Source organism: Zonotrichia leucophrys, chromosome 4, assembly GCF_028769735.1.
Source record: "Zonotrichia leucophrys gambelii isolate GWCS_2022_RI chromosome 4, RI_Zleu_2.0, whole genome shotgun sequence".
NCBI classification, from domain to species: domain Eukaryota; kingdom Metazoa; phylum Chordata; class Aves; order Passeriformes; family Passerellidae; genus Zonotrichia; species Zonotrichia leucophrys.
In genome coordinates this window covers 17,976,353-18,000,429 of record NC_088173.1, presented here as the reverse complement: position 1 = coordinate 18,000,429, position 24,077 = coordinate 17,976,353, and the positions used below count along the sequence as shown (strand labels likewise).

At 39.1% G+C, this 24,077-nt stretch overlaps 1 protein-coding gene across 2 annotated transcripts in view; it reads left to right on the top strand.

The window, feature by feature from the left end:
* Positions 1–24,077, top strand: part of GALNTL6 (polypeptide N-acetylgalactosaminyltransferase like 6) — a 427,406-nt gene that overhangs the window by 393,624 nt on the left and 9,705 nt on the right. For both annotated transcript variants that reach the window (XM_064710656.1, XM_064710658.1), the window contains exons 8-10: positions 2,583–2,690; positions 13,771–13,992; positions 21,011–21,127. In XM_064710656.1, the coding sequence (XP_064566726.1) occupies positions 2,583–2,690; positions 13,771–13,992; positions 21,011–21,127 (447 nt within the window). The remainder of the gene's footprint in view (positions 1–2,582; positions 2,691–13,770; positions 13,993–21,010; positions 21,128–24,077) is intronic.

The window sequence follows — 24,077 nt, the reverse complement described above, 5'->3', positions numbered from 1 at the left end:
TCTAAATCCTTTGAATAATTTGCTGTATGTTTATGTTCCTTTTCCCCAGCGACACATCCTCCGCTGCTCAAAAATCATGAGTCTCTTCCTACAGTAATTATGACTACAGTGTAGCATATGGATTGGAATCTCAGTCTTGCATGCACAGTATTTACATTTTCCAGGTAGTTTCCAGGCTGGATCACTCATAAACCAGAGGGATAAGGTGGGGGAATCATAAGAGAAGGCAGAATTCAATTTAAAAGACAAAGAAGTAATGTGAAAGGAGAGTGATTCACCCAAAATCCCACAGGAGCTGTAGAATAGAGCCAAAAAATACATCTGTGGCATCTAAACTCCAGTTAGGAACAAAGCCACATAACCACAGCTTAATTTCTTTTAAAGCTTGTGTTAATGCCTGCTTTTTGCTTTCAACCATCCCTATAAAATGTTTTGCAACATTCTGTTGGAAGGAGCCATATAAAGATAAATTGTGAGATAGTCTCTAGTTGACACATAAACTACTCTTTTGATCTTTCCAAGCTGGAATTGCATTATTTTGGTTTCATCTTTGTTTTTTATACCTCAGCTGCAGACCAGATTCATTGCTTTTGTAAGAAGGAGACATTAACGATCCTGTGAGTTTCATTGCTTCTCATATAATTTTGCCAAATGTCCCACACCACCTGAGTTTCTTTCATGGTATGCTGGAGGTCTGTAATACTTAACACAGAAGTCATTCTCCAATTTCTTGTATTTAGTGCATGTGACAGAAAAATGCACATTTTAAAGACAAAATTGCCAGAATTTATCTTCTCAGGAAAGTATAAAAAATTCTTTTAATACCATTCTGAAGCTGAAAGATAAACAGGAACAGCTGCTAAATATCCTTCAAGGCAGCCCAAGATTCATTTCAATTACGCTGCACAGCATACCTCAGGTGCAGCACAGCATTTTCAGGTTTTATATCTATCAAATATAAGCCTAACACAGTGTTATTTCCTCCCACTTGTTATTACCTCAGCATATCTGACTGGGGTTTCTTTTTTTTTTATTATTTTATATTGTTACCCTACTGCTTTAGAGGAAATGCAATATATGTCTACTGCAGCTCTCATTGCCTCAGTTAAAGTAATACTGGCCTATATATATATATATATATATATATATATATATATGTAATTTCTGCTTTCTTGTCTTTTTAATTTTTGCTGGGGCTGACCTTTGAGTCACGCTGCTATGCTGTCCATTCTTCAAAGGCTTAGAAGCCTTGATTAATCACAGCAATAATTTGTCTAGCCTTTGAAATGACACCTCCTTTAAAAAAACAAAAACAAATAGTAAACATACATCCGCACTTTCATTGGGCACTGGGTTGTTTGAAGACAGCCACAGAGAGCAAATTTCCACTTTAAAAAATACAAAGAATGTAACATACAAAGGAAATATTGTTAGAAAAATAAATAACATTATTTTAATACTCTTGGGTTTATGATAATTTTCTATGTTTATGTGTGTTTTCCTGTGAATTTACTGTCATGAGATGAAACAGGTGAGGATTTCAAGGTTAATTTAAGAGGCAGATTTTACAAAATTTTTAAGAAAATTGCTTTTTACAAAAGTTTTAAGAAAATTATCCTCGTGTCCGCATGACATGACTTTTTGCAAGATTGCTTTGAGTGGTAGTAAGCTATTTTGGCTTGGAGGCAGAGCATTCATTTGAGTCTCCATTCCCAATCTACCAGCAAACTTCCTCTTTAAGAAGGACTGTGCTTACTAGGAGAGTAAATGACATGTCCAGAGGCACCTACCCAGAGCTCCTATGGCTTAGTCAATTCTGGGATGGCAGGTAGTAAACAGCAGCTTCCTGAGTAGCTCTCAACTCTATCTGACTGCACATCAGTGTCCATGGAGTGTAAGGACAAAGCCCCACTTTCGCCACTTTCAAGCCTTCCTTAGACATTTACATTAGTGTATTTAGGTTTGCTCTGTAATGAAATTAGATCTTCAAACATTTCATTACCAAGTCTCAGTTGGATGCTATGGCTAATTGCTAAGGGGCTGTAAGGGCTGATACAAAAATGGTCTGTAAGAAGCAGCTACCTAAATCACTTTGCCATTCAAACCTTCACTCCAACCCCTATTTTCACCGTTCACAGTATGAATAGCACAGTCAGTCAGGGGCTGGATTCCAGGACCAGGCAGATTTACCCACTATAATACAAACAGGCAAGCACAATGAAAGTGGCCAAACTTAAACTCCCTTCCAACCCAAACTATTCCATTTCTATTTCCATTTCTATTTCTATTTCTATTATTTCTATTTCTATTTCTATTTCTATTTCTATTTCTATATTTCTATATATTTTATAATTTTCTTTTGAACATACTCTGCTTTTGCACAGTGAGGTTCTGGGTGGGAGAGTCTGCCACGTTACCATATCCCAGTTACCAGCATGCCAAGAAGACCACCATGACTGTGGGAGGGGCCAGCACAGAATGATGTGGGTTTTTTACACCCACATTAGTTAAAATGTACTATTTTGCCTCATTTGTTTCCAGGATTCATTCTTTCGTTCACTTGCTTTCTGTCTGCTTTCCAGGTGTGGATGTGTGGAGGTGGCATGTACGATGTTCCATGCTCTCGAGTTGGACACATCTACAGAAAGTACGTCCCGTATAAAGTCCCTTCTGGAACCAGCCTTGCACGGGTGAGTAATTGGGTCTTGCTGGTTTTCATTTTCATTCATTATCAGTCCCTTCATTCCTTGTGAACCAGTTTCCAGTAAACTATTAAAATGGAAAATGAATGTTTCTTTATTTTTCTGAAATGAGATGTGCAATTACTGCAGTTATCCTGCCTTTCAGAGATAAGATTGCCAAGAATAAAATGGAAGCTTAAAATTACAGGGTTGGACGTCTCGGCACAGAAGCACGTTTCACACTGATTCAAAAGAACCTAGGAATAACCCAAGGCTTGTGGTTCTCAAATTGCACAGTGTTGTCAGTCGTAGTTTTTGTAAGCAGGACCAATTTGAATGCACATTTTCTTATCAGTCAGCAGAACTGGCAGAATCTCATGGAAGGGATGTTTTCTGAGGCAAAGGGACTGAGTAACAATTATTTGAGCGTCTGTCTGATTATTGTGTAAAATCTGGTTATGGAATACAGCCAGCTTGGAGCTCTGAGAGTGAGAAATTACAAGACCTCTAGACATTTCTCAAAGACTACTGAACACATTCATATCCATGAGGGGGCTTTTTGCTCAAGAGAAAATGTTCTCTAACTTTCTGGAGATGTTCACAGGATGTCAAAAGATGGGAGATGAAGGGCACAGATGTACCTTCCAGGAAGATACTGGTATTTATTCATGCTTGAGTTTAATCTTTTCTGGTTTAGAGGGGTTTTTTTTTAATAATAAAATGGCATTAATATTAAAGTCTGCATATTGCCATAGGGTAATACTTTATGAATCATAGTTTTTTCTTAATAATGAAAATGTGGTATGAATAAAAGAATGAATTTCTTGCTTTGAGGGGGAGAGATTCTCAGTTTCAGCACCGCAGGACCAGGCTTGCTGTACTAAATGCAGCAGAAAAAGGAGGCTGCCTGTGCTGCCTGCCTGCCGGCTGACTAGACAGAAAGAAGAATTTGCATTAACCAGACATCAGTGGTACACAATTCAGTAATGGAATTAGTGGTGGGGGCAAAAGCTGTATTGACTAAATTGTGAGATTAATATCTTCCCCAAGTATAGCTCTATGTCCTGTCAGAATTGCCCCATCCAGATTTTTGGACTGCCTGAATGAAACTGCTTCATTTATTATATTCCCTGCAAAAAATCACACAGAACTGGAAATAATAAATTCAAACCTCAGTCTCTGTTTTCTTCTGTTACAGCACATAGTATCTCATTAGAGAATGTGCTCTCTCATGCACTACCTGTAGGAGCAAAATAGAGTAATTTCTATTTGTGCTACTGGCATCTTGCACGGTTCTGCGCTGAACTGACTTTCATGGTGGCATTGTGAATGCCTACAACCATCATGAAGCCACAGCCTGCAGCCTCCCTGTACTATTTATTTTGGCTTGATTTCAATAAATAATTTATGAAATATTACTGGAAAAACATTTCTAGTTATAAATCTGATATCTCTGCCCAGGCACAGACTGATTGCTTTATAACTTGTGGGAAAAAAGATCTAGTGGTGGGTCATATCCTTCAGTTGGGTAGTTCTTTCTGTGTTGTGATTGTCCAAAACATGATGCTTAGGTAAATTTGTGACATATAGTTATCACTAACAGAAACTTTAAATTTTCAGATTCACAGCTTTTTTCCAGTACAGTATTCTTTCCATTGCATCAAGGCTAACAAGAGCACAAGAGCATCTGTATGTTTTGGTGTTTTGGGCTGTTTCAATAACTAGGCAAGAAAGAGAATTTTGTCCTTGACCCATCATATTGTGTGTAATTTTAAATCTAAAAATATACTCTTTTGCTCATCCTTTCCAGAAAAAAAAAAATCAAGGACTGATTAATCTTCAGTGTGTCAGCCCTAAATGGAGGTGTTAGCCAAAATAATATTAGGCAAGTATCCACAGGAGTGGCCTGAATATTTTAGCTGTCTTTGCTTTATCCTCCAAATGTTATATTATTCAAAGACTATAATCTACTCTTTATGAGTTTTTTATCAAAAACTTCGTTCTAGGTCAAATATATAATAAGTAACGCACTCAAGAATATCTGGAAATATTATCCCCACTGCCAAAAGGAGTACTTTTCACTACTAAGTGGTTTCCACAATGGTTTTTACTAAATCCTTCTGCTGTTTAAAGGAGTGTGCCAGAGATGCAGTTCACAAAAGAATGAGTCCAAAAAGCCCAGCTCTGATTCTATAAAGGAGTGCAAGAGACCTTTGTTAATCAAGGGAGAATTTCCCCTTGTGCAGATACTGCCTAAAAGGTTGACAAATTTTCCCATCATTTTCCCCAGCAACAGCAGAAGGGAAACGGGGACTGGAATTAGAAAGAGAACAGAGTTCCCAGACAAATTCAGGCACAGCCCAAATCATGCCATGGGTTTCCTTTCAAGCTGTTTCAGCTTATGTTTACCCTTAAAACATAATCTTTAAAGTGAGCATTTTAGCTTCCCTTGGGATTTCACCTCTCTTTATTTTTTAGCAGTGAGTTTCAACACACAGTTTCAGCCAGCTACGTAATACTTTTCCAATCTCTGTATCTGCTTAGAGAGCTGTAACCTGGCATGAGAGTCATGTCTGCTTTAATAAATCAGAGACCTGTCAAAACCTTTGTTGCACCTCCCCATTGCTAAATAGTCATTATTGTACCACACATAATAGTATGGATCATTATATCAATTTTATATCTTACCTGTCACTCAAGATTGGGGAAGCTTATGCATATTGGTTGCTGCCACATCCCACATTAATTGAAAAGCATACACATATAAAACAGTTAGTAGTATTGTTTGGTGATGCAGAGCAAAATTAAAGAAAGCCGCAAACGTGTAGTTTTATAAATAGGTTCTGACAATTAAATGTAGATAAAAAGACTGAATATTTTTGTCTGAAGATGTCTTAAAATATTGCTGCTTGCCGGAAGCAGTCAGTCTTAAATTCACAGGCAATTGCACATAAAGAAATATTAATAGGCATGCAGATGTCAACACTGATTCCACTTTTTAACCTGGAAACATCACATAATTATTCATTTATTCCAAACCTGTAAATCTGCACAAAACTGCAATAAATAATAACTAATGTCACCTGTTTGTTTTAGGTAAGGCATGTTTAGAAAGCAAACCCCCAGATCCTAAAACTGCTGAATTGTTTTACTGGATTATTTTAGTTGCTTTTTGTATTTCTGATTCTTGGTTCCGTTTTAACAATTTCAGCTAAGCCATTTACTTTTAGGAAGTTACCTATGAAATTGGACTGCAGAATATTCTTAGCATTTTCTTCTAGGTGTATCTCAATTTATTGTTTATTTTCTTTAGTTTTCTATTTGCTTTTTGGGTGATTTTTTTTCTATTTGTGATTCTATAAAAGATGTAAGAAATATATCAATAAAATCTCACTGTTCCATAGGATTTGCAGAGGTGATCTAAGTTTCAAAATATATCCACAGAATTTCTTTTTATTGCAGGTATTTTATACAGCATTTTAGGATTAGCCACAGAGCATTAGCACATTAGGCCTTTTTGAAGGGGAGGGCAATCCCACTGAAATTCCAATTGGATGCTAACCCAGCAGAGTGGTGAATCCTAACCTTAAGTTAAATTCCTCCCTGTCTGCCAGGACATGGGATCCCACAGTTTAGCTATCAAAAAAGATCACAAAGAAGATGGAGAACTTGATATTCTTGGACAATAACTACATCAAAATGGTGGTAGCTACTTTTCAGGATTTACTGCATAGACTAGCATTGGAACCCAAGTTATGAGGCTAAATAAATCTATTTGGAGTCAAACCCCTGAACTCCTCCAGGCTCAGCTGCTGGGATGGGCTATGGACTGTATGGGTCTGTAACACAAGCATGGCAACAGCCAGCAAATTTGTGGAGATGTTCTTGGTGTGTCATTCTGTGTTCCACAGCCCCTCACAGCCACAGAGCTAGGGGCAGGCAGCATCCTCACTGGGACCAGAAACATCCCTGCCCCCAGACTCTGCAGGTTGGCCTCATTTGAGCAAGAGGTTTAGGTTTTCCAATGCATAGATCTATTTTAGTGTACCTGGTGGAGATACAAACTTTTATAGAGAGGATGAAATCCTGTTTGTTTTTAGATGACGTCTGTGGAATTTCAGCTCTAGGTATTTGCAAGCTACTGGCTGAAAATAAATAGGCTCTTGCTTCTCTGCCAGCTGTGCTAACTCATAGAAGATTTATTTATATACCACACGAGCTTTGTCATCTAGTTATAATGCTGTTTTCCATGCAGATACATTTCTTTTATGCCTGCAGACATCTCTTTATTTGGGTTGGGTTTTGCTGGTTCTTGGAGTTTTTTACATAAATATTTCTGATATGAAACCCAGTTAAGTTTAAAACACAGTTATGTGTAAAGAACCAAAAGAAAATACCCAAGAAGGGGAAATATTGACAAACAATAGCAAAATGTATAAATTAAAAGGGAGTTAGGGGAGAAAGGGAAAGGTAGAAAACCCCTAGATGAGGCTTAACTGATGTGGGCAGGTTAAAGCATTAAAAACTGAACATCACAGGATTGTGGTTGGTGTCCAGGAAATGTTTTATTCTTTTTCTGCTGTAGAAATTCACAGAAATGGTAATCTTTGTGTTCTGACACTGATGGAAGGATCTTTGCACAAAACTGAGAGTATCGTTTTTCTCCTCGTGAGTGCTCTGGAGTTTTATACCCTGCTGCTTCTGGCATATTAATCCATACTTGTTGGATGAGCTCCTCCAGTCACTTCATTCTCTTCTCTTCTCTTCTCTTCTCTTCTCTTCTCTTCTCTTCTCTTCTCTTCTCTTCTCTTCTCTTCTCTTCTCGATTCATTGTAACATTATGCTACCAATATTCCAGAGGAACATAAAGTTGTCTTTACTGGATAGATCCCAACGCACTTTTAAAATACATTTTGTGTAAAACAAACTGTATATTGTATTATTTCCAGCCAAATTAAATACAGCTGCTTGTAGAGGTAAACAGGGCACCCATTTTGAATTAGCCACCATACTGTGCTTCACAAAACAAAAATAGAAAAATTCAAATTGGTAAGATGATGTAGGTGAGGTGAAAATAATACCACTAGAATTTTACTAGGAAAAAAAAGAGATTAATCTGCCAAGATTGTTGTGTTATTCTTGGCAAGAAAACAGTAATGTTTCTTCTTACATTTCACAACCAGAATACAGTCGGGCCTCAGACATGCTGTGGTGATTTGTATTTGACTGGCATAATTGAAAGTGATTTTGTTGTCCTGTCTCCTGTAACAAATACCAGCTGGTGACATCCAGCTTCCTGGAAAATGTTCAGATTAAATGCAGGACAATAGGATCTCATTGCAGGTTTCAAATGTTCCAGTAGTATTTGATATTGACAAAAGTAAAGTCTATTGATTGAGATCAGGGTCAGTTTCATGTGGTGAGATACACACAAAAGCAGAAAAAAAACAGTTATGCAGGTGAAATGAAACAAACAATAAATCCATTGTGCTCCTTTAGAGACACCTGATAAAAATCTTTAGAACATCTGGAGAAACTAAGAACAGGAATTACAGTATTATATTAGTTCAAGGGCTAAATGTTAATTGGAAAAGCTGCACCTAGAGGATGGAGGTGTGCTGGCTTGCAGGGTAGCTCAGGAGCTCTCGTACGAGTGCTGTCATCTCAAGCCAGCAGACCTTCCACAGTGACAAAGTGAGGAACTACCCCTCTCTTATTAGACACTAATCCAGTTAAACTTTGCTTAGAGCTTTTATTTATGGACCTGTCCTTTGACATGTCCCTGTCTCACCCTGATGTTCCATTCTCATGGTCAGTGTCTGCTTTCTTCTTACTGAGTATTATCACGTCTCTTGAAAATGACAGATCATCTTACACACTTAAAAAGGGACAGTCATTTGATGACAGAGGTGTATCTACCCTGCTCACTGAACAAAATGGCCCATGAAAAATTTTCTTTTTTCAAGTGCAGAAGTCTTAATTTGTCTCTCTCTTTCTCCAGTCAAGTTGATTTAAACTCTTTTATTGAAGTCTGCTGTGCTGGCTTTGTCTGAGAAAGAGTTAATTTTCTTCAGAGTAATTAGTATGGGGCTGTGTTTTGGATTAGTGCTGGAAACTGTGATCAATGTGGAGATATTTTCCTTATTGCTCAGCAGGGCCTTTTCTGCTCCTCACACCACCACCCCCACCGAGCAAGCAGGGTGAGGAGCTGGGAAGCGACAGAGCTAGAACAGCTGATCCAAACTGACCACAGGGATATTCCAGACCATATGGCATCAGGCTCAGTGTATAAAGGTGAGGAAGAAGGAGGAAAGAGGGGTGTTTAGAGTGACAGTGTTTGTGTTCCCAAGTCACCATTAGGCGTGAAGGAGCCCTACTTTCCTGGAGATGGCTTTCCTGAACACCAGCCTTTCCATGGGGAGAGGTGAATGGCTTCGCTTGTGTGCACAGTTTTTCCTTTCCCTGTTAAATTGTCTTTATCTCAACTCTTGAGTTCTCTTTGGATTCTCTCTCCCACTCCTTTAAGGAGGACTGAGTAAGTGGCTGTGTGGTGCTTACTTGTCAGTTGAGGTTAAACCGTGACATCTATGTGTCCATGACATTAAAACTTACTGTCTTGTAGGCTATCGTTGATTAAAAATGCAAAGCAAAATCACAGTCTTAAATGTGTGAGTTCATATAAATTTAAATAAAATTTGTCTAAATGTAAGCCCAGTGGTAAAGAATTTACCAGAATGTGTAAATGAGCAACTGATGACAGCAGATGACTCAGTGTGGTTGCTGTCACTGTTGTATTCATCTCGCAGTTTCTTTGTGACAGCTGTTACAACCTAACATATAGAAATATGCATCTACTGAAATACCATTGGCCTTATTTATTCCCATACAGAAATATTCCACTGAAAATGACAAAAGAGAGAACAAATTGTCATGGGTCTTCTTGGATAGGTCCTGAGAACCTCCTCAGATGTCCACTTAGACTCCCTCTGACTTCTTTATTTTGTGGGTCAATTCATGTAACTAGTTAATAATTACTTGATCTTCATTGAATTGTTTTTATTCAATTTTTTTTCCTTTTTTTTTTCCTATTAAGAGTAACCAATCTGGACATCTGTAGCCTTGCAGTGAATTTGTCAACCAAGCTAAGCTGCGCCATTTTCAGCTGTAGAAACATGTTGTCAAGCATTGGAACAGGCTGCCCGGGGAAGTGGTTGAGTCACCATCCCTGGAGGTATTTAAAAGACCTGTAGATGTGGCACTTAGGGACATGGTTTAGTGGTGGACTTGGCAATAATGGGCTAACAGTTGGAGTCAATTATCCTTGAGGTCAGTTCAAATCTAAATTATTCTATGATTCTATTTTCCTTTTTTTTCCTTTCCACATTCATTTACATGAGGTTTTCAGATTGAATCCAAGCAAGAGTGATCTACCACAAAGATATCCCCAAACTGGTTCTTCCTATAAGTGGTATTTGATGCCATTTGAAAAACTTTTTGAAGGAGTGTTCTGGGCAAAATAACATAAATAGTAACAGGAGACAGAAATCAAGAAGATTCAAATCAAATTCCTGTAGACTCTAAATTACTTGAAGATTACTTTCACTGTGAAACTTAACTGTCTCATGATGATGAAAATTAAATGGGTGGTCAAATGATGCTGTAAGACGTTCACAAAATGCAACCTAATCTGGAAGGCTCCTAAAGTTCTTTGGCCTGCGAGTTCTGGGACAGTATGCCCACACAGAGTAAAATCCTATGAAACTGCTTAAAGCCTGGTTTACAGCTAGACTCTGTCCAGATTGGGTAGCTATTCAAAACCAGTCACACTTGTGCTTTTATGACATGCTCAGCTTGTATCTAATCTCACCTAAGGGTCAGGCAAGGAGGAAGTGACCATTCTCCTTCCTCCATCCATTGTGTCAGACATCCACCTAAATTATGGGAATGACAACTCTGGAAGACTTGTAAAGGACTTGAAAGTACATCCTTACCTTGCAGTAAGTAATTTGATTGGTAGGCCTAAAGTGCTCAGAGATGAGGGCTCTTGTTTTGGTTGTGCTCCTCAGATAGGATGAGTAAAAGCCCAGCAGCTCCCTACCATAATTGGCAGAGAAGAGTTATGATCCCATGAGGTTCTCTGCAATTTATCATGCTGCTAGACAGCCACAGAATGGGAATTTTCAGCTTACAAGTTCACCCATCTCATCTTGGACAGCCTGTATTTTTGCTCTTAGGAACATGCTGTGTTCTAAACAAGAAGGTAAATGATGTTTGCCTTTTCTGTGCAAGGTTGCACCAAACCAGCTTTCAGTGCAGCAGCTCTTCTTGACTGCATTCAATTCAAGTATGGGGAGTTTTACTACTAGTCTGGACACATTTATGTTAAAAGAAAGTATGGTGATTTCTGAGCTTGTGTAGTGCTAATAAGGATAAGAAATCCTAACCCAGGCTAACTGAGGTCAACAAACCTCTTTAAAATTAATTTGTTTAGATGCTGAGTGCTTGCCCCAGAAACAGCTTCTTACTACTCTAGAACACGGTGTTCTGTTTGGTCATGTTCAATAAGTAGTCTGGAGATTTAGAGCTAGCAAATCAAGAGTCTGTATTTTTAAAAACAAACCTATTGAAAGAGCTGCCTCAGAAGGGTTTGGCTTATGAAATCAATGTATAAACATAGTAAGGATAATATACTAGTTACAGGTGATTTTTAGCATATGATGGAAAGAATGGTCTTGGAAGAACAGGGAAGCAAAGTTTTAAGTAGATTTATCCAAAGTGTCCTACCTGATACTTGGGGAATCATGGGAAGAACTGACTCTTTTTCTTAATACTGAGTTTGGTGGGTTTACACAAAAACACAGATGAAACCCAAAAAGTTATAAAAGTGGTATTGGAAAACAAAAAGGTTTTGACCAGTGAATTAAAATTTTGAGTTAATAACCAGGTATAATATTAAGATTTTTGTTGGACTCCTATTTTATTGGTAACAATCATCTAAAGCAGAATGCAGTCCTTTTAGGGCAGCCAAGTAACTAAAGAAGAAAGTCCATCAGAGACTACTTTTAGTATAGGTGGTGCAAGACTTACCTTGAACTTTTCTTTCCCAAGAGAACTTTTTATTTTTTACTGTACATTCACTCTTTTTATAGTATGTTTTTTAAATCCTATCAGATGAAGTGATTGCAAAAAGCAATTTTATAGAACAGTCCTAAACTGCATTTGCATTTGTAGCAAATGAGGTATGCAACATTGCAGTGAAAGATATGCTAGAAATCACACGTATTTTCATTATTTTGTCTTTTTGTTTAATGTTCCTAATAATTTTTTTGCCTCATGTACAAAATCTCATCACATAATATTTTTATGTGTCAGAAAAATTCTGTGTTACAGGTTTTCTGCTAGAAAAGTGAGATTGTCATTTAGATGATGTTCTTGATTTTTTTCTGATTTTCATTGTCCTACCCAGTTCCTGTTCTTGAATTCTAATTTCTTGTAAAGTTATTTAGGTCTTCATGAAATTACAGCACAAGTCAAACTTATGTGGGGCACAAGCCATTTTTGAATGAGGATATGAGTGTTGTGAATTCTTACACTGCTTTAATGTTACTTGCTTTATCCCTGCAGGTTTAACATACTTGCTACAAAAAGAGAAAGTACACAGAAACTTATCTTGCAGTGTCAGCTAAAAGTACTTCCTTTGTTCTGTGTCTTGCTATCTTTGTATTCAGATAAGCCTTATTAGTTCAGAGACATTTAGTTTACATTGATTAATAAAATTCAGGAAAAGAACTTTCCAGTGAATCTTGAAGGTAAGTCAGAGTATGAATCCAGCTTATTTAGATGCAGAGAATGTTCTGAAAAGAAATATTACCCTATGTTGATGATAATCAGATGTATGTTGTCCTCCAGCTTATTACAGAATGAATCTCAGCATTTTGTAGGTAGTGTTCTATAAAAAGAATATTATAAAACTTGATTATCTTGTTTTCACAATCAAAGCAATAAGAACACCCTAGTGTCTCAAAGGTGTCCAGAGAGGTGTTGCTTTGTTGGTGGGATAAAAGGTTATTGGGTAGCTGTGGCAATACACAATAGACCAAGCCCATACTCCACTACAACATCTGCATATAAATTTGTGTGGATTGAGTTACAGGAGGAATTTTAAAATCAAACAAATATACAGAAAAAAAATGCCCTCTTCTTAGTGGTAAATAACAATAAAATATATATTTTCTCTCTACCCAGAACTTTTCTTTGCAATGGTATTTGTTTTATTTTATAATTTGAGGCAGCTAATTTAATTAATTATAATTTTAATAAATTCTTATGCAGCAAAATAGGTAACTCTGTTTCCTATAAAATGCCAACAAAAATGAGCTTTGTGGAACACAGCCAGAATTGGGTTTCATGGAACCAAAATAGTCTTAGATATGTTCATAGGATGAGTGAGTGCAGAAAGCCACAGGTTGTTGTGGCTCCTATTCCAGGAGTTAGTGACCAGTTAGTGACTTTTTCTTCAAATCAATTCCTCTTCAGGGCTGCTTGCCCCCAAACATTCACTTGTAAGACCTCACCCTAAAATTTAGGTAGGAATTGCTTGGTGACTAAGCAGTATCGTGACAGATTGAAATTCAGATGCCTTTCAAATGCAAAGTGAAATACATCAGAAAGAAGAATTTGAACCATTCTGCCACATTAGCAGGTCTGAAAAAAACAGGGGCCAATGTAAGCAGCAGAAAGGAAATTTTTGTTCTACATCCATCATTAATCAAAAACCCATATGAAGAATGTGCACAAAGAATGTGAAGGAAAATAAGATGTTCAACAGACAGAAGGCTGTCTCTCACAGAGCCAGCAGGAAAGCAAGGTACTTAGTACTCTGTAGTGTGTGCTCAACACTGCAATAAATATAGCATACGGTTACTGGAACTCTTCCAGGTTTTAAGACTGAGAAATGAGACCAACTAAGCTTAAAAGTTGTGTGGAATGCTGATTTCTTGTTTTGTTTAGTTTTAAATTTTCCCTGTTATGAACATTATTCACTCAGAACATGAGGAAATTAATGTTTACTCTTTTTTGTGCCCCGCAGAACCTGAAGCGAGTGGCCGAGACGTGGATGGATGAGTTTGCAGAGTACATTTACCAGCGACGGCCCGAGTACAGACATCTCTCCACTGGTGACATCTCTGCCCAGAAGGAGCTGCGCAAGCACCTCAAGTGTAAAGACTTCAAGTGGTTCATGGCTGCAGTGGCTTGGGATGTCCCCAAATATTACCCTCCTGTGGAGCCTCCACCTGCTGCCTGGGGGGAGGTGAGGAATAGATTGAATTTAAATGAATCTAACATTTCAGATTGAGGGAAATTAAAATTATTAAATGGGAGTAAACCTGATGTTAAGTAGTGTTATTAAGGAAGTTCACAGAGGTTGAAACAGTCCCTGAACTATCCGTTAAAATGAGAAACTGTCATGTCTTAAAACTATCACTGTTGCTTTTGTAATTCATTTCAACTTTGTGTGTAGAGGGCATATGATGTATGCACAATGAGGACAAGAATGAGTAAAAAAGTATGTAGCACTCATTACTGCATGTTGCAGAAGATTTGAGATTCAGAGAACCACCTTAGTAGAAAGGAGGTCTGAAGTCACTGCTTGGGGTTTTTTGCATACCTACTGGGATAACTCCTGCTGTCCTTACAAAGACAGTTGTGTGCAGATGGAGTTAGGTTTGCTCACACGTGGTATGTGAAAAGCAAAGCCTGGATACTTTCCTTTTAAAATGACTGATCTTGCTCAGCTGTTCTATAAATTCTGTAGGTGTTGTCATCACCGACTCCCAGTAGCAGACAAATACAATTTCTCCATTGATTCATGAGAGGAGGGAGACACCACAAAAGCATCACTGCAGAGCAAGGGCTGAGCAAACAGCCAGCTGTGATCAAAGATGCTCTGCATTCAGACCTTTGTAAAGAGCAGAGCTGTAGTAAACCTTGCTTTGACAGTTTGTTTTGTGCAGAAGAAATGAAAACACAAGGAGAGCCGTGAGGAGAAATTACTTCCTTGGTTGCACTGAAAAATTGCTGTGGCTTTTGCCCCCTAAACTACAGTAGCTTCATGCCATGGATAGGTCATGTGCAGAAAGCTCTTTCCTCTCAGTTTATTAAGATATATAAAGAAGGTTTCACTCTTCCAGTGGATTGTGCTACTTTTTAAAAACTATAGGATTATCTGTACTGTGAGTTCCAGCCTTTTCTGATTTTTTGTGTTTATTCTTGGGGCTGTCAGAAAATTAACTTTCATATTTGAAAACAGAGGCTGAAGTTGAAACTTTGACCAAAACATTTGGTAAGATAAGGCACAAGTCTGCATATTCCTAGAGGCCGAGACTGGACCATAAACTTCTAAACATAGGAACCTCTACTATTCTCCAGAATTTATATTTAGAAAGGCAAATTACCTCATAGTGAGATTTCTAAAATGTATTTCTTTGGTACTAGCAATCCTTAATTCTTCTTTATAAGCAACCAATTACAGATGTTCAAAGAAACTCCAATTTATATGTGTCATACTGTTTGCTACTTCTTGGCAGTAATGAATTCCTTTGTTGTTAAAGTTTCTTCTTTTTGATGCTGCTGCCCACTCTGTGAGATGAATGTGTAGTGGGAGGTAAGGAATTTATCAGTAGAAGTCAGGCTGGATCAGATTGCTGTGACTCCTACTGTGATCTTCCTTCACCATCTTTCACGTTTATACATGGGTGTCCTTGGAGAACTGGGATCAGGAGATGTGTAATTTCTCTGGCCAGCTGGACAATCCTTAACTCAATCAAGAGGGTCTAGAGGAGGAGCTTGTGATTCAGGTATTCATTCTTTTCACAGCAATATTAATAGAATCTCTGCATAAACCCAAGTATTTTAACAGTAAATCAAAATCATACCAATGGTGTGAAATCTGTGCCTTAAAAGCATTTACTAAATTCTTAGGAAGGACATGAAGATGAAAGATTTTCTTTTTTGTTTAAAACATACTTTCTTTAAAATAACAGGAAGAGAACTTTCAGCCCTCCTTCTCTTGTTTTTCCTGAGATTATCACATTCCTGTGAATTTTTAATTAATTTGTTGGCACTTGCAAGGACCTTGAAAAACCTTGAAGGTCAATGACTGTGAGAAGCTGAAAGAGGGAAGCAGACGGTAATGTTACTGCTTTGTAAGAATCACTCAGCTCTTGAAACCTTGCTGATTATACACACCAAAAGTCTGTGCCAACACTGACTGTCATTTAGTACCCTCCCTGCTTCCATTTGGAAATACTTTATATCTGCTTGCCTATGCCAGTCTGAGAAGGAGTAAACGCTGAAGTACACAGACAAATTTGGCTCTAGTATTTTGATATCTAGCTAGTAAAAGCATGTGCTGTGAAAGCAGACGTCTCATAAACAGCCTCTGCTCAGCTCCTCTTTTTTTGCAAACACATTTATTTAAAATCTCTTACATTTGAAAAAATCTGTTTATGATAGAAAATAGGGACATTATGAAAACAAAAAGCAGGGTTTTTTCTACATTTGTCATGGCCCTATCTCTTATGTGTGTTTGTGCCTTTGTCCTTGTAGCTGACAGGGTCTACATACCCTTGATAATCTGTTCTGCCTTGTAACATCTGAAATATGTGCAGTAGAGCAATGTAACAGCAAATCCAGATAGATTAATGTTAGTGAGACTGGCAGTTCTGTGTTTGAGTGGTGTAACTGTACTCTTTTCCACTGTGGAAAAGAGGAAAGTTTTCAATTAGGTTTTTTTCTTACTGTTTTGAATATACTAGAAAGTCTGGTATGAGTTGAAAACAGTAATACACATCCCATGCTTTTTCTAAGATGGAATTATATATTTGTAGTATGAATTTGAAGTCCTGCTACCTAAAACAATAGGTGTGAATTTGACACAAGGTGTTTTCTTAGGCAGTGCTCATGAATTTACAAGCTGTGATCCAGCATGAATGAATATATTGTGCAGATATCACAGCTTCCAGTATCTTTGAAAACACATTTTGCATTAAATCAATCGTATAATATCAGACATTGTCATTTATTTTAGATTTCATGAGTTCTATAGTCAAGATGGTGCAAAAAAAGTTGTTTTACTCAGTCAAAAGGGAATTATTTAATCTTGGTTTCACTTGCTGCTACATGAACTTCAATAATTTAATGAGGAAGTGTCTCAGTCAATGCAGCAGTGCTAAGCTGCAGAACCTGAGAGTGCTCCTTTCTCTGCCCCCAACTCATGGATTTTTACAGCACTGACATGAAAATGTCACACATAAAGTCAAGTGGCACATTTGAAAAAAGAAGAAAGCCTAAGAGCTCACTAACTTCTCTTTCAGTTATTTTCCTTCTTTTAAAATGTGTCATCCTTATACCCTTAATGAGTCAGTCTGAGCCCAGCAAGTGTCACACATCTGTTGAACAAAAGCAATATGACCCCACCCTGCACAGACCGAGTGCTGCACAGCTGGACTGTTCAAATTCTTTTATCAGGATCAGTCTCACGCTGAGTAAGAGTCTCGTGTTTCTTCAGTGAGGTTTTTGGCAGTGCTTGACTTCTTACCTTTGACTTTTTCTTTCTCATGGCTCACACAAAGGATAAATAGTTCTAAAATTACTGTGTATTGGTTGACAGAAGAAGTGGCTCATTTTTATATATTTGATCCATAGACATTGGTGGCCCTAGGGTTATCTGAGTATGTAAGCAGTGCACTAAAACTGGCTCTAAGTGCTGCTCAAACAAAAGAAAAGTAACATAAATGAGTACTGCTAATGTCTTCTAAGAGTTAAATCCATTTTCATATTTAAGGCATTAAATCAGATGTAGGGGAGAGGATTACATAAACTGATAGTACAAGGTGCTTCTGTTGTTGCGATATCCATAAGCATTGTCCTAACACCATCTCCACAGTCACTGTTCACAGATGATGATATTGAACATACAATTGTCTTTAGATTGCTACACTTTCCCTCTTTCTGCTTTTGGCACAGAGAATTTCATGTCATGGTGAGCATGCAGGGCATCTCCCAGAACCCCTGGGAGTTTGGCTCTCCCACTCTGGCTCACCACTGCCAGGTTCCATGAAGGGTGAAGTGGGTGGCACCTGGGTGACAGCCTGGCTCCAGGGCAGGTGGGGCAAGGCTGCAGGAGCCAGGACATCAGCTACTACCTCAACAGCAAGTCTTGAGGAACTCATTTGCCTAGGAAAAGTTGTGGAGTTTTAGAATTACCAAAGAATATTGGTCAGTATAACTGCTTGTCTCAAGGAGGCTGTATTCTCTATGCTTCTACACCTCGTCTGCTCTCTGCAAGGACTACAGTGCCCATAGGGAGTTAGGGTGGCATTTCAAGAACTAACTATGTATGATGACTTAGAGAGAGCATCCTGTGCTTTTATAAGAATTTGTCTAATTCTGAAATAGCCTTTAATATCACCACTTACCATCCTTGTCAGTGCATACATTGAAGTTCTTGGAAACATGGTTTTTCTGTATGCTTATCTGTGTGTACAAATGATGGCATTTAAGGCTGAGCAAAAAAGTTTTGTATGTAGTAACTCAATGCCTTACCTTCATGGCTGATAAAATCTATCTCCTCCTGTTCATCTGTGGTCTTACAATTTCACAAATAAAAATGTTGGAAACATGTTAGGATCACTAGCTATTTGTTTTCTAGTTGTTTCTCATAACCTTAAAAATTCTAAATCCATTGTGCTGTGTGACTGGAGACAAAGCAGTTCAAAAGAATATTGGTGTATAAATGAGAAGAAAAAACCCTGTGCTTCTGCTTTCCTTCCTTTGTCCATGAAAGCATCTTGAGGGAATTGCAGGCTGTGTGGTGCTGATGCTTGGCAGAATGTTCCCCGTGGCTCTGGCTCTGGCATGATGGCTCAGTTCAGTTTCTAGCAACTGCCAAGGCCACACAGAAATGCCAGAGAACAAAAGCACAGACTTGTCTGAAATGCCTTATTACAAACAGAAAACAAAAAACAAACCATGACCCCTCTGCAGCTGAAAGGATGAAACAAAAAAAGGACGAGGTAACATGTAAGCTGCAAAAAACAGAGGAAAAACTAACTCAAGCAAACCTTCCAGGAGCAGAGGGAAGAGGAGAGGAAATAAAGAATGTGAGAGAGATTCCAGCAGTGAAGGAACTAAATGTAGCTTCAGCTCAAGCCTTTTCCAGAAATGGACTGTACACATTTACTACACGGTCCAAATGAGAGAGACTGGGATGGAGCGATGCCATCGAGACAAAATTATGAAAGCCTTTTAATGCACTAAGCATTAATTGGATGTGGAGTGTATTCACTGTCATTTTACAATTCTGAGTCACATAAATATACCCAATTATTAATGGCAATTGTTAGCAGTTCCATTTTAATTAACTTGCATGCTGTAAGAACTGAACTGATGGATCATTTAATTTTCTATTAGACCAGAAATCTTTATCTATACAATGGAAATTTAAGTGCATTGAGACATGATTGAACATTCTCCAAAAAAAATTATACTCGGAGAAGTTATTTCACATGAAACTTTAAAAAGAGACATTAAATTCTATTCCCCTCATTATTCTTTCCTGCCTCTTTTGCTGGATAATATTAAAATGAAGGTTGTTGAGAACTAATCACCTTTCATTTTTTTTACTGTGGGTCTGCCCAGTGCTGGATTTCTGTATCTGGTTGTGTGTATGAACAGCTAGTGTTTTACCTCATCTTTAGCAACTTTTATTTTATTGAAAAAACAAAAAATATCCTAGGACTGGGCTGGTCCAAATTTTTTTTTTTTAATGTTTCTCTGAGCCCTGGTGAAGGATCAAATGTTCCTGGAGTCAGTTGTTCAAACTGATGCTCCCCCATCTTTTGCCCAGTCTGCAATTTTCTAAGCTAAACAAATGCACCTCCTGAAACCTTTCCTGAGAGTTTTTACATTTTACAGTTTTTACATTTTCTCACTATCTGTTGTGTTCCCATCTGTGTAAATCTTTCTTGAGCATGGTTAATAGACTGGATCTCACTCCTGCAGAATCAGAAAAAGAGAGGAGTAGCTCTGGCACGTGTCTTGCATGCACAAGGATTTCCCTTCCTCGCAATGTTTTGTGGAATGCTGTGAAGTTTTGCATCCTTGGGATGTGTGTGAGGTATGCAGTGGCAATGTGTATGTTTGTTAGGCATATTATGGCAACAGCAGTGACTTGTAAAGTATTTTTCATGAAAAAGCACAATTGACTACTCAGTTGTATCTCCATTCTAGAAAGCATCTGGCTTTCTTTTAAAAAAAGGATCAAAGTAGCACCCAGAATGTCAAAATATGCACCTGCTTTCTATATATGTTTAGAATTTGTGTGTATTTCTGTGCACTTTGGTTACTCAGTTTCTGTTTATCTCATTTAGAGGGTAAGAAATTCTTTTCATTATGGAGGTGTCTAAAGGATTTTTAACTAGCCCAGCTAAGGAACTTAAGGAGAAATGTGCATGGATTTGCAACACAAAGTTAGGATTTTGCTCTTTTTGGTGGCAGTGGGCAAATCTACATTTCAACCCAATGTTTCAGAGAAAATTTACATGTCAGCAGTAGTACATAACTGGTATGATTGATAGTCACAGATTAATTATTACTCAGTTGCTTCAGCCTCAAGAACAAGATTTTCCTTTTAAGAACAAGTTACCCTGCAATGTTTGCAGCAGGCATGCAGGAGGAACCTCCATGGGTAAGCATAGGTTTCAGTACAGATTTGTTAAGTACTTTTTAAAAGCCTAGGTTTCAGTGCAGACTTGTTAAGTACTTTTTAATTTTATGCACTTCAGGGAGTAACGTGTGACCTTATCTACACGGGTGTTATTGTGTCAAAATAAGAGCATGGACTGGAGCAGGCCAGGCCTGAATTTCTAATGCGTGCTGACTGCTCCCATGCCTGGAAGAGACTCGTACAGAAATCAGTTCCTTCTAATACTGTTGATCTCTCTTGCTCTCATAGGATGGAAGAAGCAGTTAGACAAGGTTTGAACTTCTTTTTCTCTTTAGTTTTTTTGCATGAAGGTATTTTTCTTAAGACCTACCTTTCATTTGTTAAGCAGAATATTTCAAACTTTGCTTCTTCTGAAGCTGCTCCTATAAAGAGTAGTTCATTCCAGGACACAGCTCTCTACCCTGTAAAAAGTAATTCTTACCAGTTTTACTAACTGATAGTCAATCTCAAGTTCTTCAGAGCTAAAGCCCTGGCTCCCTGATGCTGAAAGCTCTGTTCTGCAGCCCAGTGTAATGTGAAATGTTGCTGATTGGATTTGCAGATTCGAAACGTGGCAGCCAACCTGTGTGTGGACAGCAAACATGGAGCCACAGGGACTGAGCTGAGGCTGGACATCTGTGTGAAGGACGGCTCAGAGCGAACATGGTCACATGAGCAGGTATTTATTTTAATGGTGCAAAGAGGAAATCAAGGCAACATTGTTGCTTCTCTTTCCCAGTTTTTAAACATTTCCTGAAGGCTTCTCTTTTTCTGAAGGTAAAACAGAGTGTAGAAATAATTTTTGAATTATTCCTGATCTTCATGGCTTTTACAAAGTACTCCTTAACATAACTTCAGAAATTCCAACAGCCACCTGGGCCGTCTTCATTTCCAAAAGGAATTGCAATGCCCAGAGAGCTTTTCGAGGCCCCATTCTCTACCACCGTGTCATGAAAACATGTTGATTTTGGTTGAGCTACCTGGAACTATTTTAACTATATTACCAGGCCTTTTACAGCTCCAGTCATTGTCTGTTTTTATGCTTTTATCTCAATAAGCAGTTCTATTTTAAACAAATATGAGGCATAAGTGAGATAAATGGGTAAAAGCAAGCAAAAAAAAAGCATTTCAAAAGACAAGGAATTATAAAGACACAAAAAAAGCTTTTATTTAGGTTGGTTTGGTAGAAAACTATTAGTTCTCAGGAGTATGGAGGAAAAGAGCTCTAATTTTTACTCATTGTAAGTGCCATAGGAAAGGGATCATGACTTACAGACCATGGGTCTTGCCAATGAGCAAGGAGAATTCCAATGAAAAGTGTGACCTAACCACTTATTAGCAAATTTAGTGAGCAAGTCTTTCACAGGAAAAGGTCCAAGATTAGTAAAAGATTTGTAGTGCTGAGGAGAAAAATTGACTTGGCAGTCACACCACACTGTAAAAACTTAAAAGCTCAGGAGAGAGGAGTTCTGAGGGGTATTTGAAGTGCTGAGGTCAAAAAAGCATGATATGAGGATACTGAGAAATGCAGGAGGAGAGCTGCAAGTGCATGAAACCAAGAAACTGAAGGATTATCTCAATTTAGGTAAGTGACAACATGGCCCGAAAAAAGAAGTTGTTGAAAGATGACTTCTTCAGATAGCTACCAAAGATACTGCTTGGGGATAGGGTGCCAAAACTAGATAAATATAATTGTTTTGTTTCTGAAAGACATACAGTAGTACAGGGAGTTAATTGAAAGAATTTGTATGGTCCAGACTAAACGCATCACAGTGTTCTCTGGCTTTAAAATCTGCACAGCTCCAAGCCCTCCTCAAGAAGGGAGGGGGAATGCTGAGGCTGCCAGATATGAGAAAGGAAAAAAAAAGTTGGATGAAAAGAGGAGAAAATTAAAAAAAAAAAATGTAAGCAGAGAAAAGGGAGACTTCAAATATCCTTTGAAAGAGTACAGGCTGGAATAAAGGGGAAACGACACGAAGGGAGGGAGATGTTAGGGAGGAATCCATGTTTCAGCGTACTCCAGGTTCCCGCAACCTTTGGGATCAGACTGGATCTAAAGGTCTTTCTTCTGTGCTAAGGACACAAAGTGACTTCCTTAGAATCTGCCGGTGAAGCTAGTACAAAGGGAGTTCAAGCAGCCAGCTCCTTAGATCCCAGAACCAGGGCTGGGAAGCCTCAAGCACTTCGGTGATCTACGTGTGCCCCAGGGACAGCACAGATCGTCTCCGCCGGGCTGGCGGGGAACCGCGCATACTCTGGCACTGCCGCCGAGCTCGGAAGACTTCCCGGGAGCGGCTCATCCCTGCGGCGGTGCGGCGGGCGGGCGGCAGGGGGCAGCGCGGCCCAGCGGAACGGGCCCGCCGCTGCACCGGCCGCCCGCCCCACGGCCCCTCAGGGCCACGGCCCCCTCAGGGCCGGCCGCCCTCACGGCTAGTCCCGCTCACGGCCAGCACCCCTCAGAGCCAGCCCTGCGCTGCTGTCACACTCGTCTGTGGGGCATCAAGCCCCGGGCCAGCCTCACAGCGCTCCTCTTCCTTCTTTAGATCTCGCGGAATTCATAGCCTCGATGAGTTCTGCATACACCAGTAGAAACTGGCAGTATTAATGAAAGTATCAAGTATTTTATGATATGTCGAATAGCATGGATTGATGCTGAGGTGGACTTCTAACTTCTGGTATAAATTTGCAGAGTTCAGTGGCAAGCTATAGTAGCTTAATGTGACCAGTGCAACAGGCATTGGTGCCAGACAGACATGATCCTTTGTGGCACTTGATTCATGTCATGTTACCAGGGCAGGAATTAAAACCTGACAGTCTCAGACACCATGGCACAGCCCTTTAGCAGATCCCAGGAGAGAAAGATGACCTTGCACCTTAGGGCTGTGCAAGCGCCTGGGCAAGCAGCAGTCAAAAGGTTTGTGGGGTGCTTGCAGGCTTTCTGGTAAACAGGAGATTGGTGAGAAGTGAGGATGTGTCACTGTGATTTTGGCAAACTACCCCAAAATTGAGAACCAGAGGGGAAGTAAAAGGATGGGAGGATAAGCCATGGCACTGCATTCATCCATCTCTATCTTCCCAAAGCTAGCTTTTGGCTTCTGGGGAAACTGAGGCTCTGCTGGACTGATAACTAGCAGCAAAGGAAAATGACAAGTATCACTGTCTCTCATCAATTTCCCCAGCCTTGCCAAGGAATGGGTGGATGGGCATCATCTCTAACATGGCTCAGCAATGCCCAGCTCTTTCTTCTCTACTTGGAGATATAGTTCAAGCCAGGGCCCAGCTCTGAAATGTGGCATTTCATCTTTGGATGGGGATACATGTAGTCCCCTCAAGTGTAATGGCACAGTCAGAGCACAGCGCCAGCTGACGGACCCCAGCCAGACAGCGAGTAATTGAGCGACGTTGCCAGGCTGGAAAGCATTAATGGCATCAAAAGGGCCTTTGTCCTAGAGATAGTCCCAGGCCAATGGCTCTATCAGGCAATCGTTCTTCAGGCCCTGTGCCAATTGTAAATGAAGATGGAAAGCTGTATTTCCCAGTTACTGCATGACAGGGCTCGGCTACATGAAAAGGCAAAGCATGAGGGCTGAGGGGTTGCTTGATTGCAAACACAGATGATGGGACTGTGC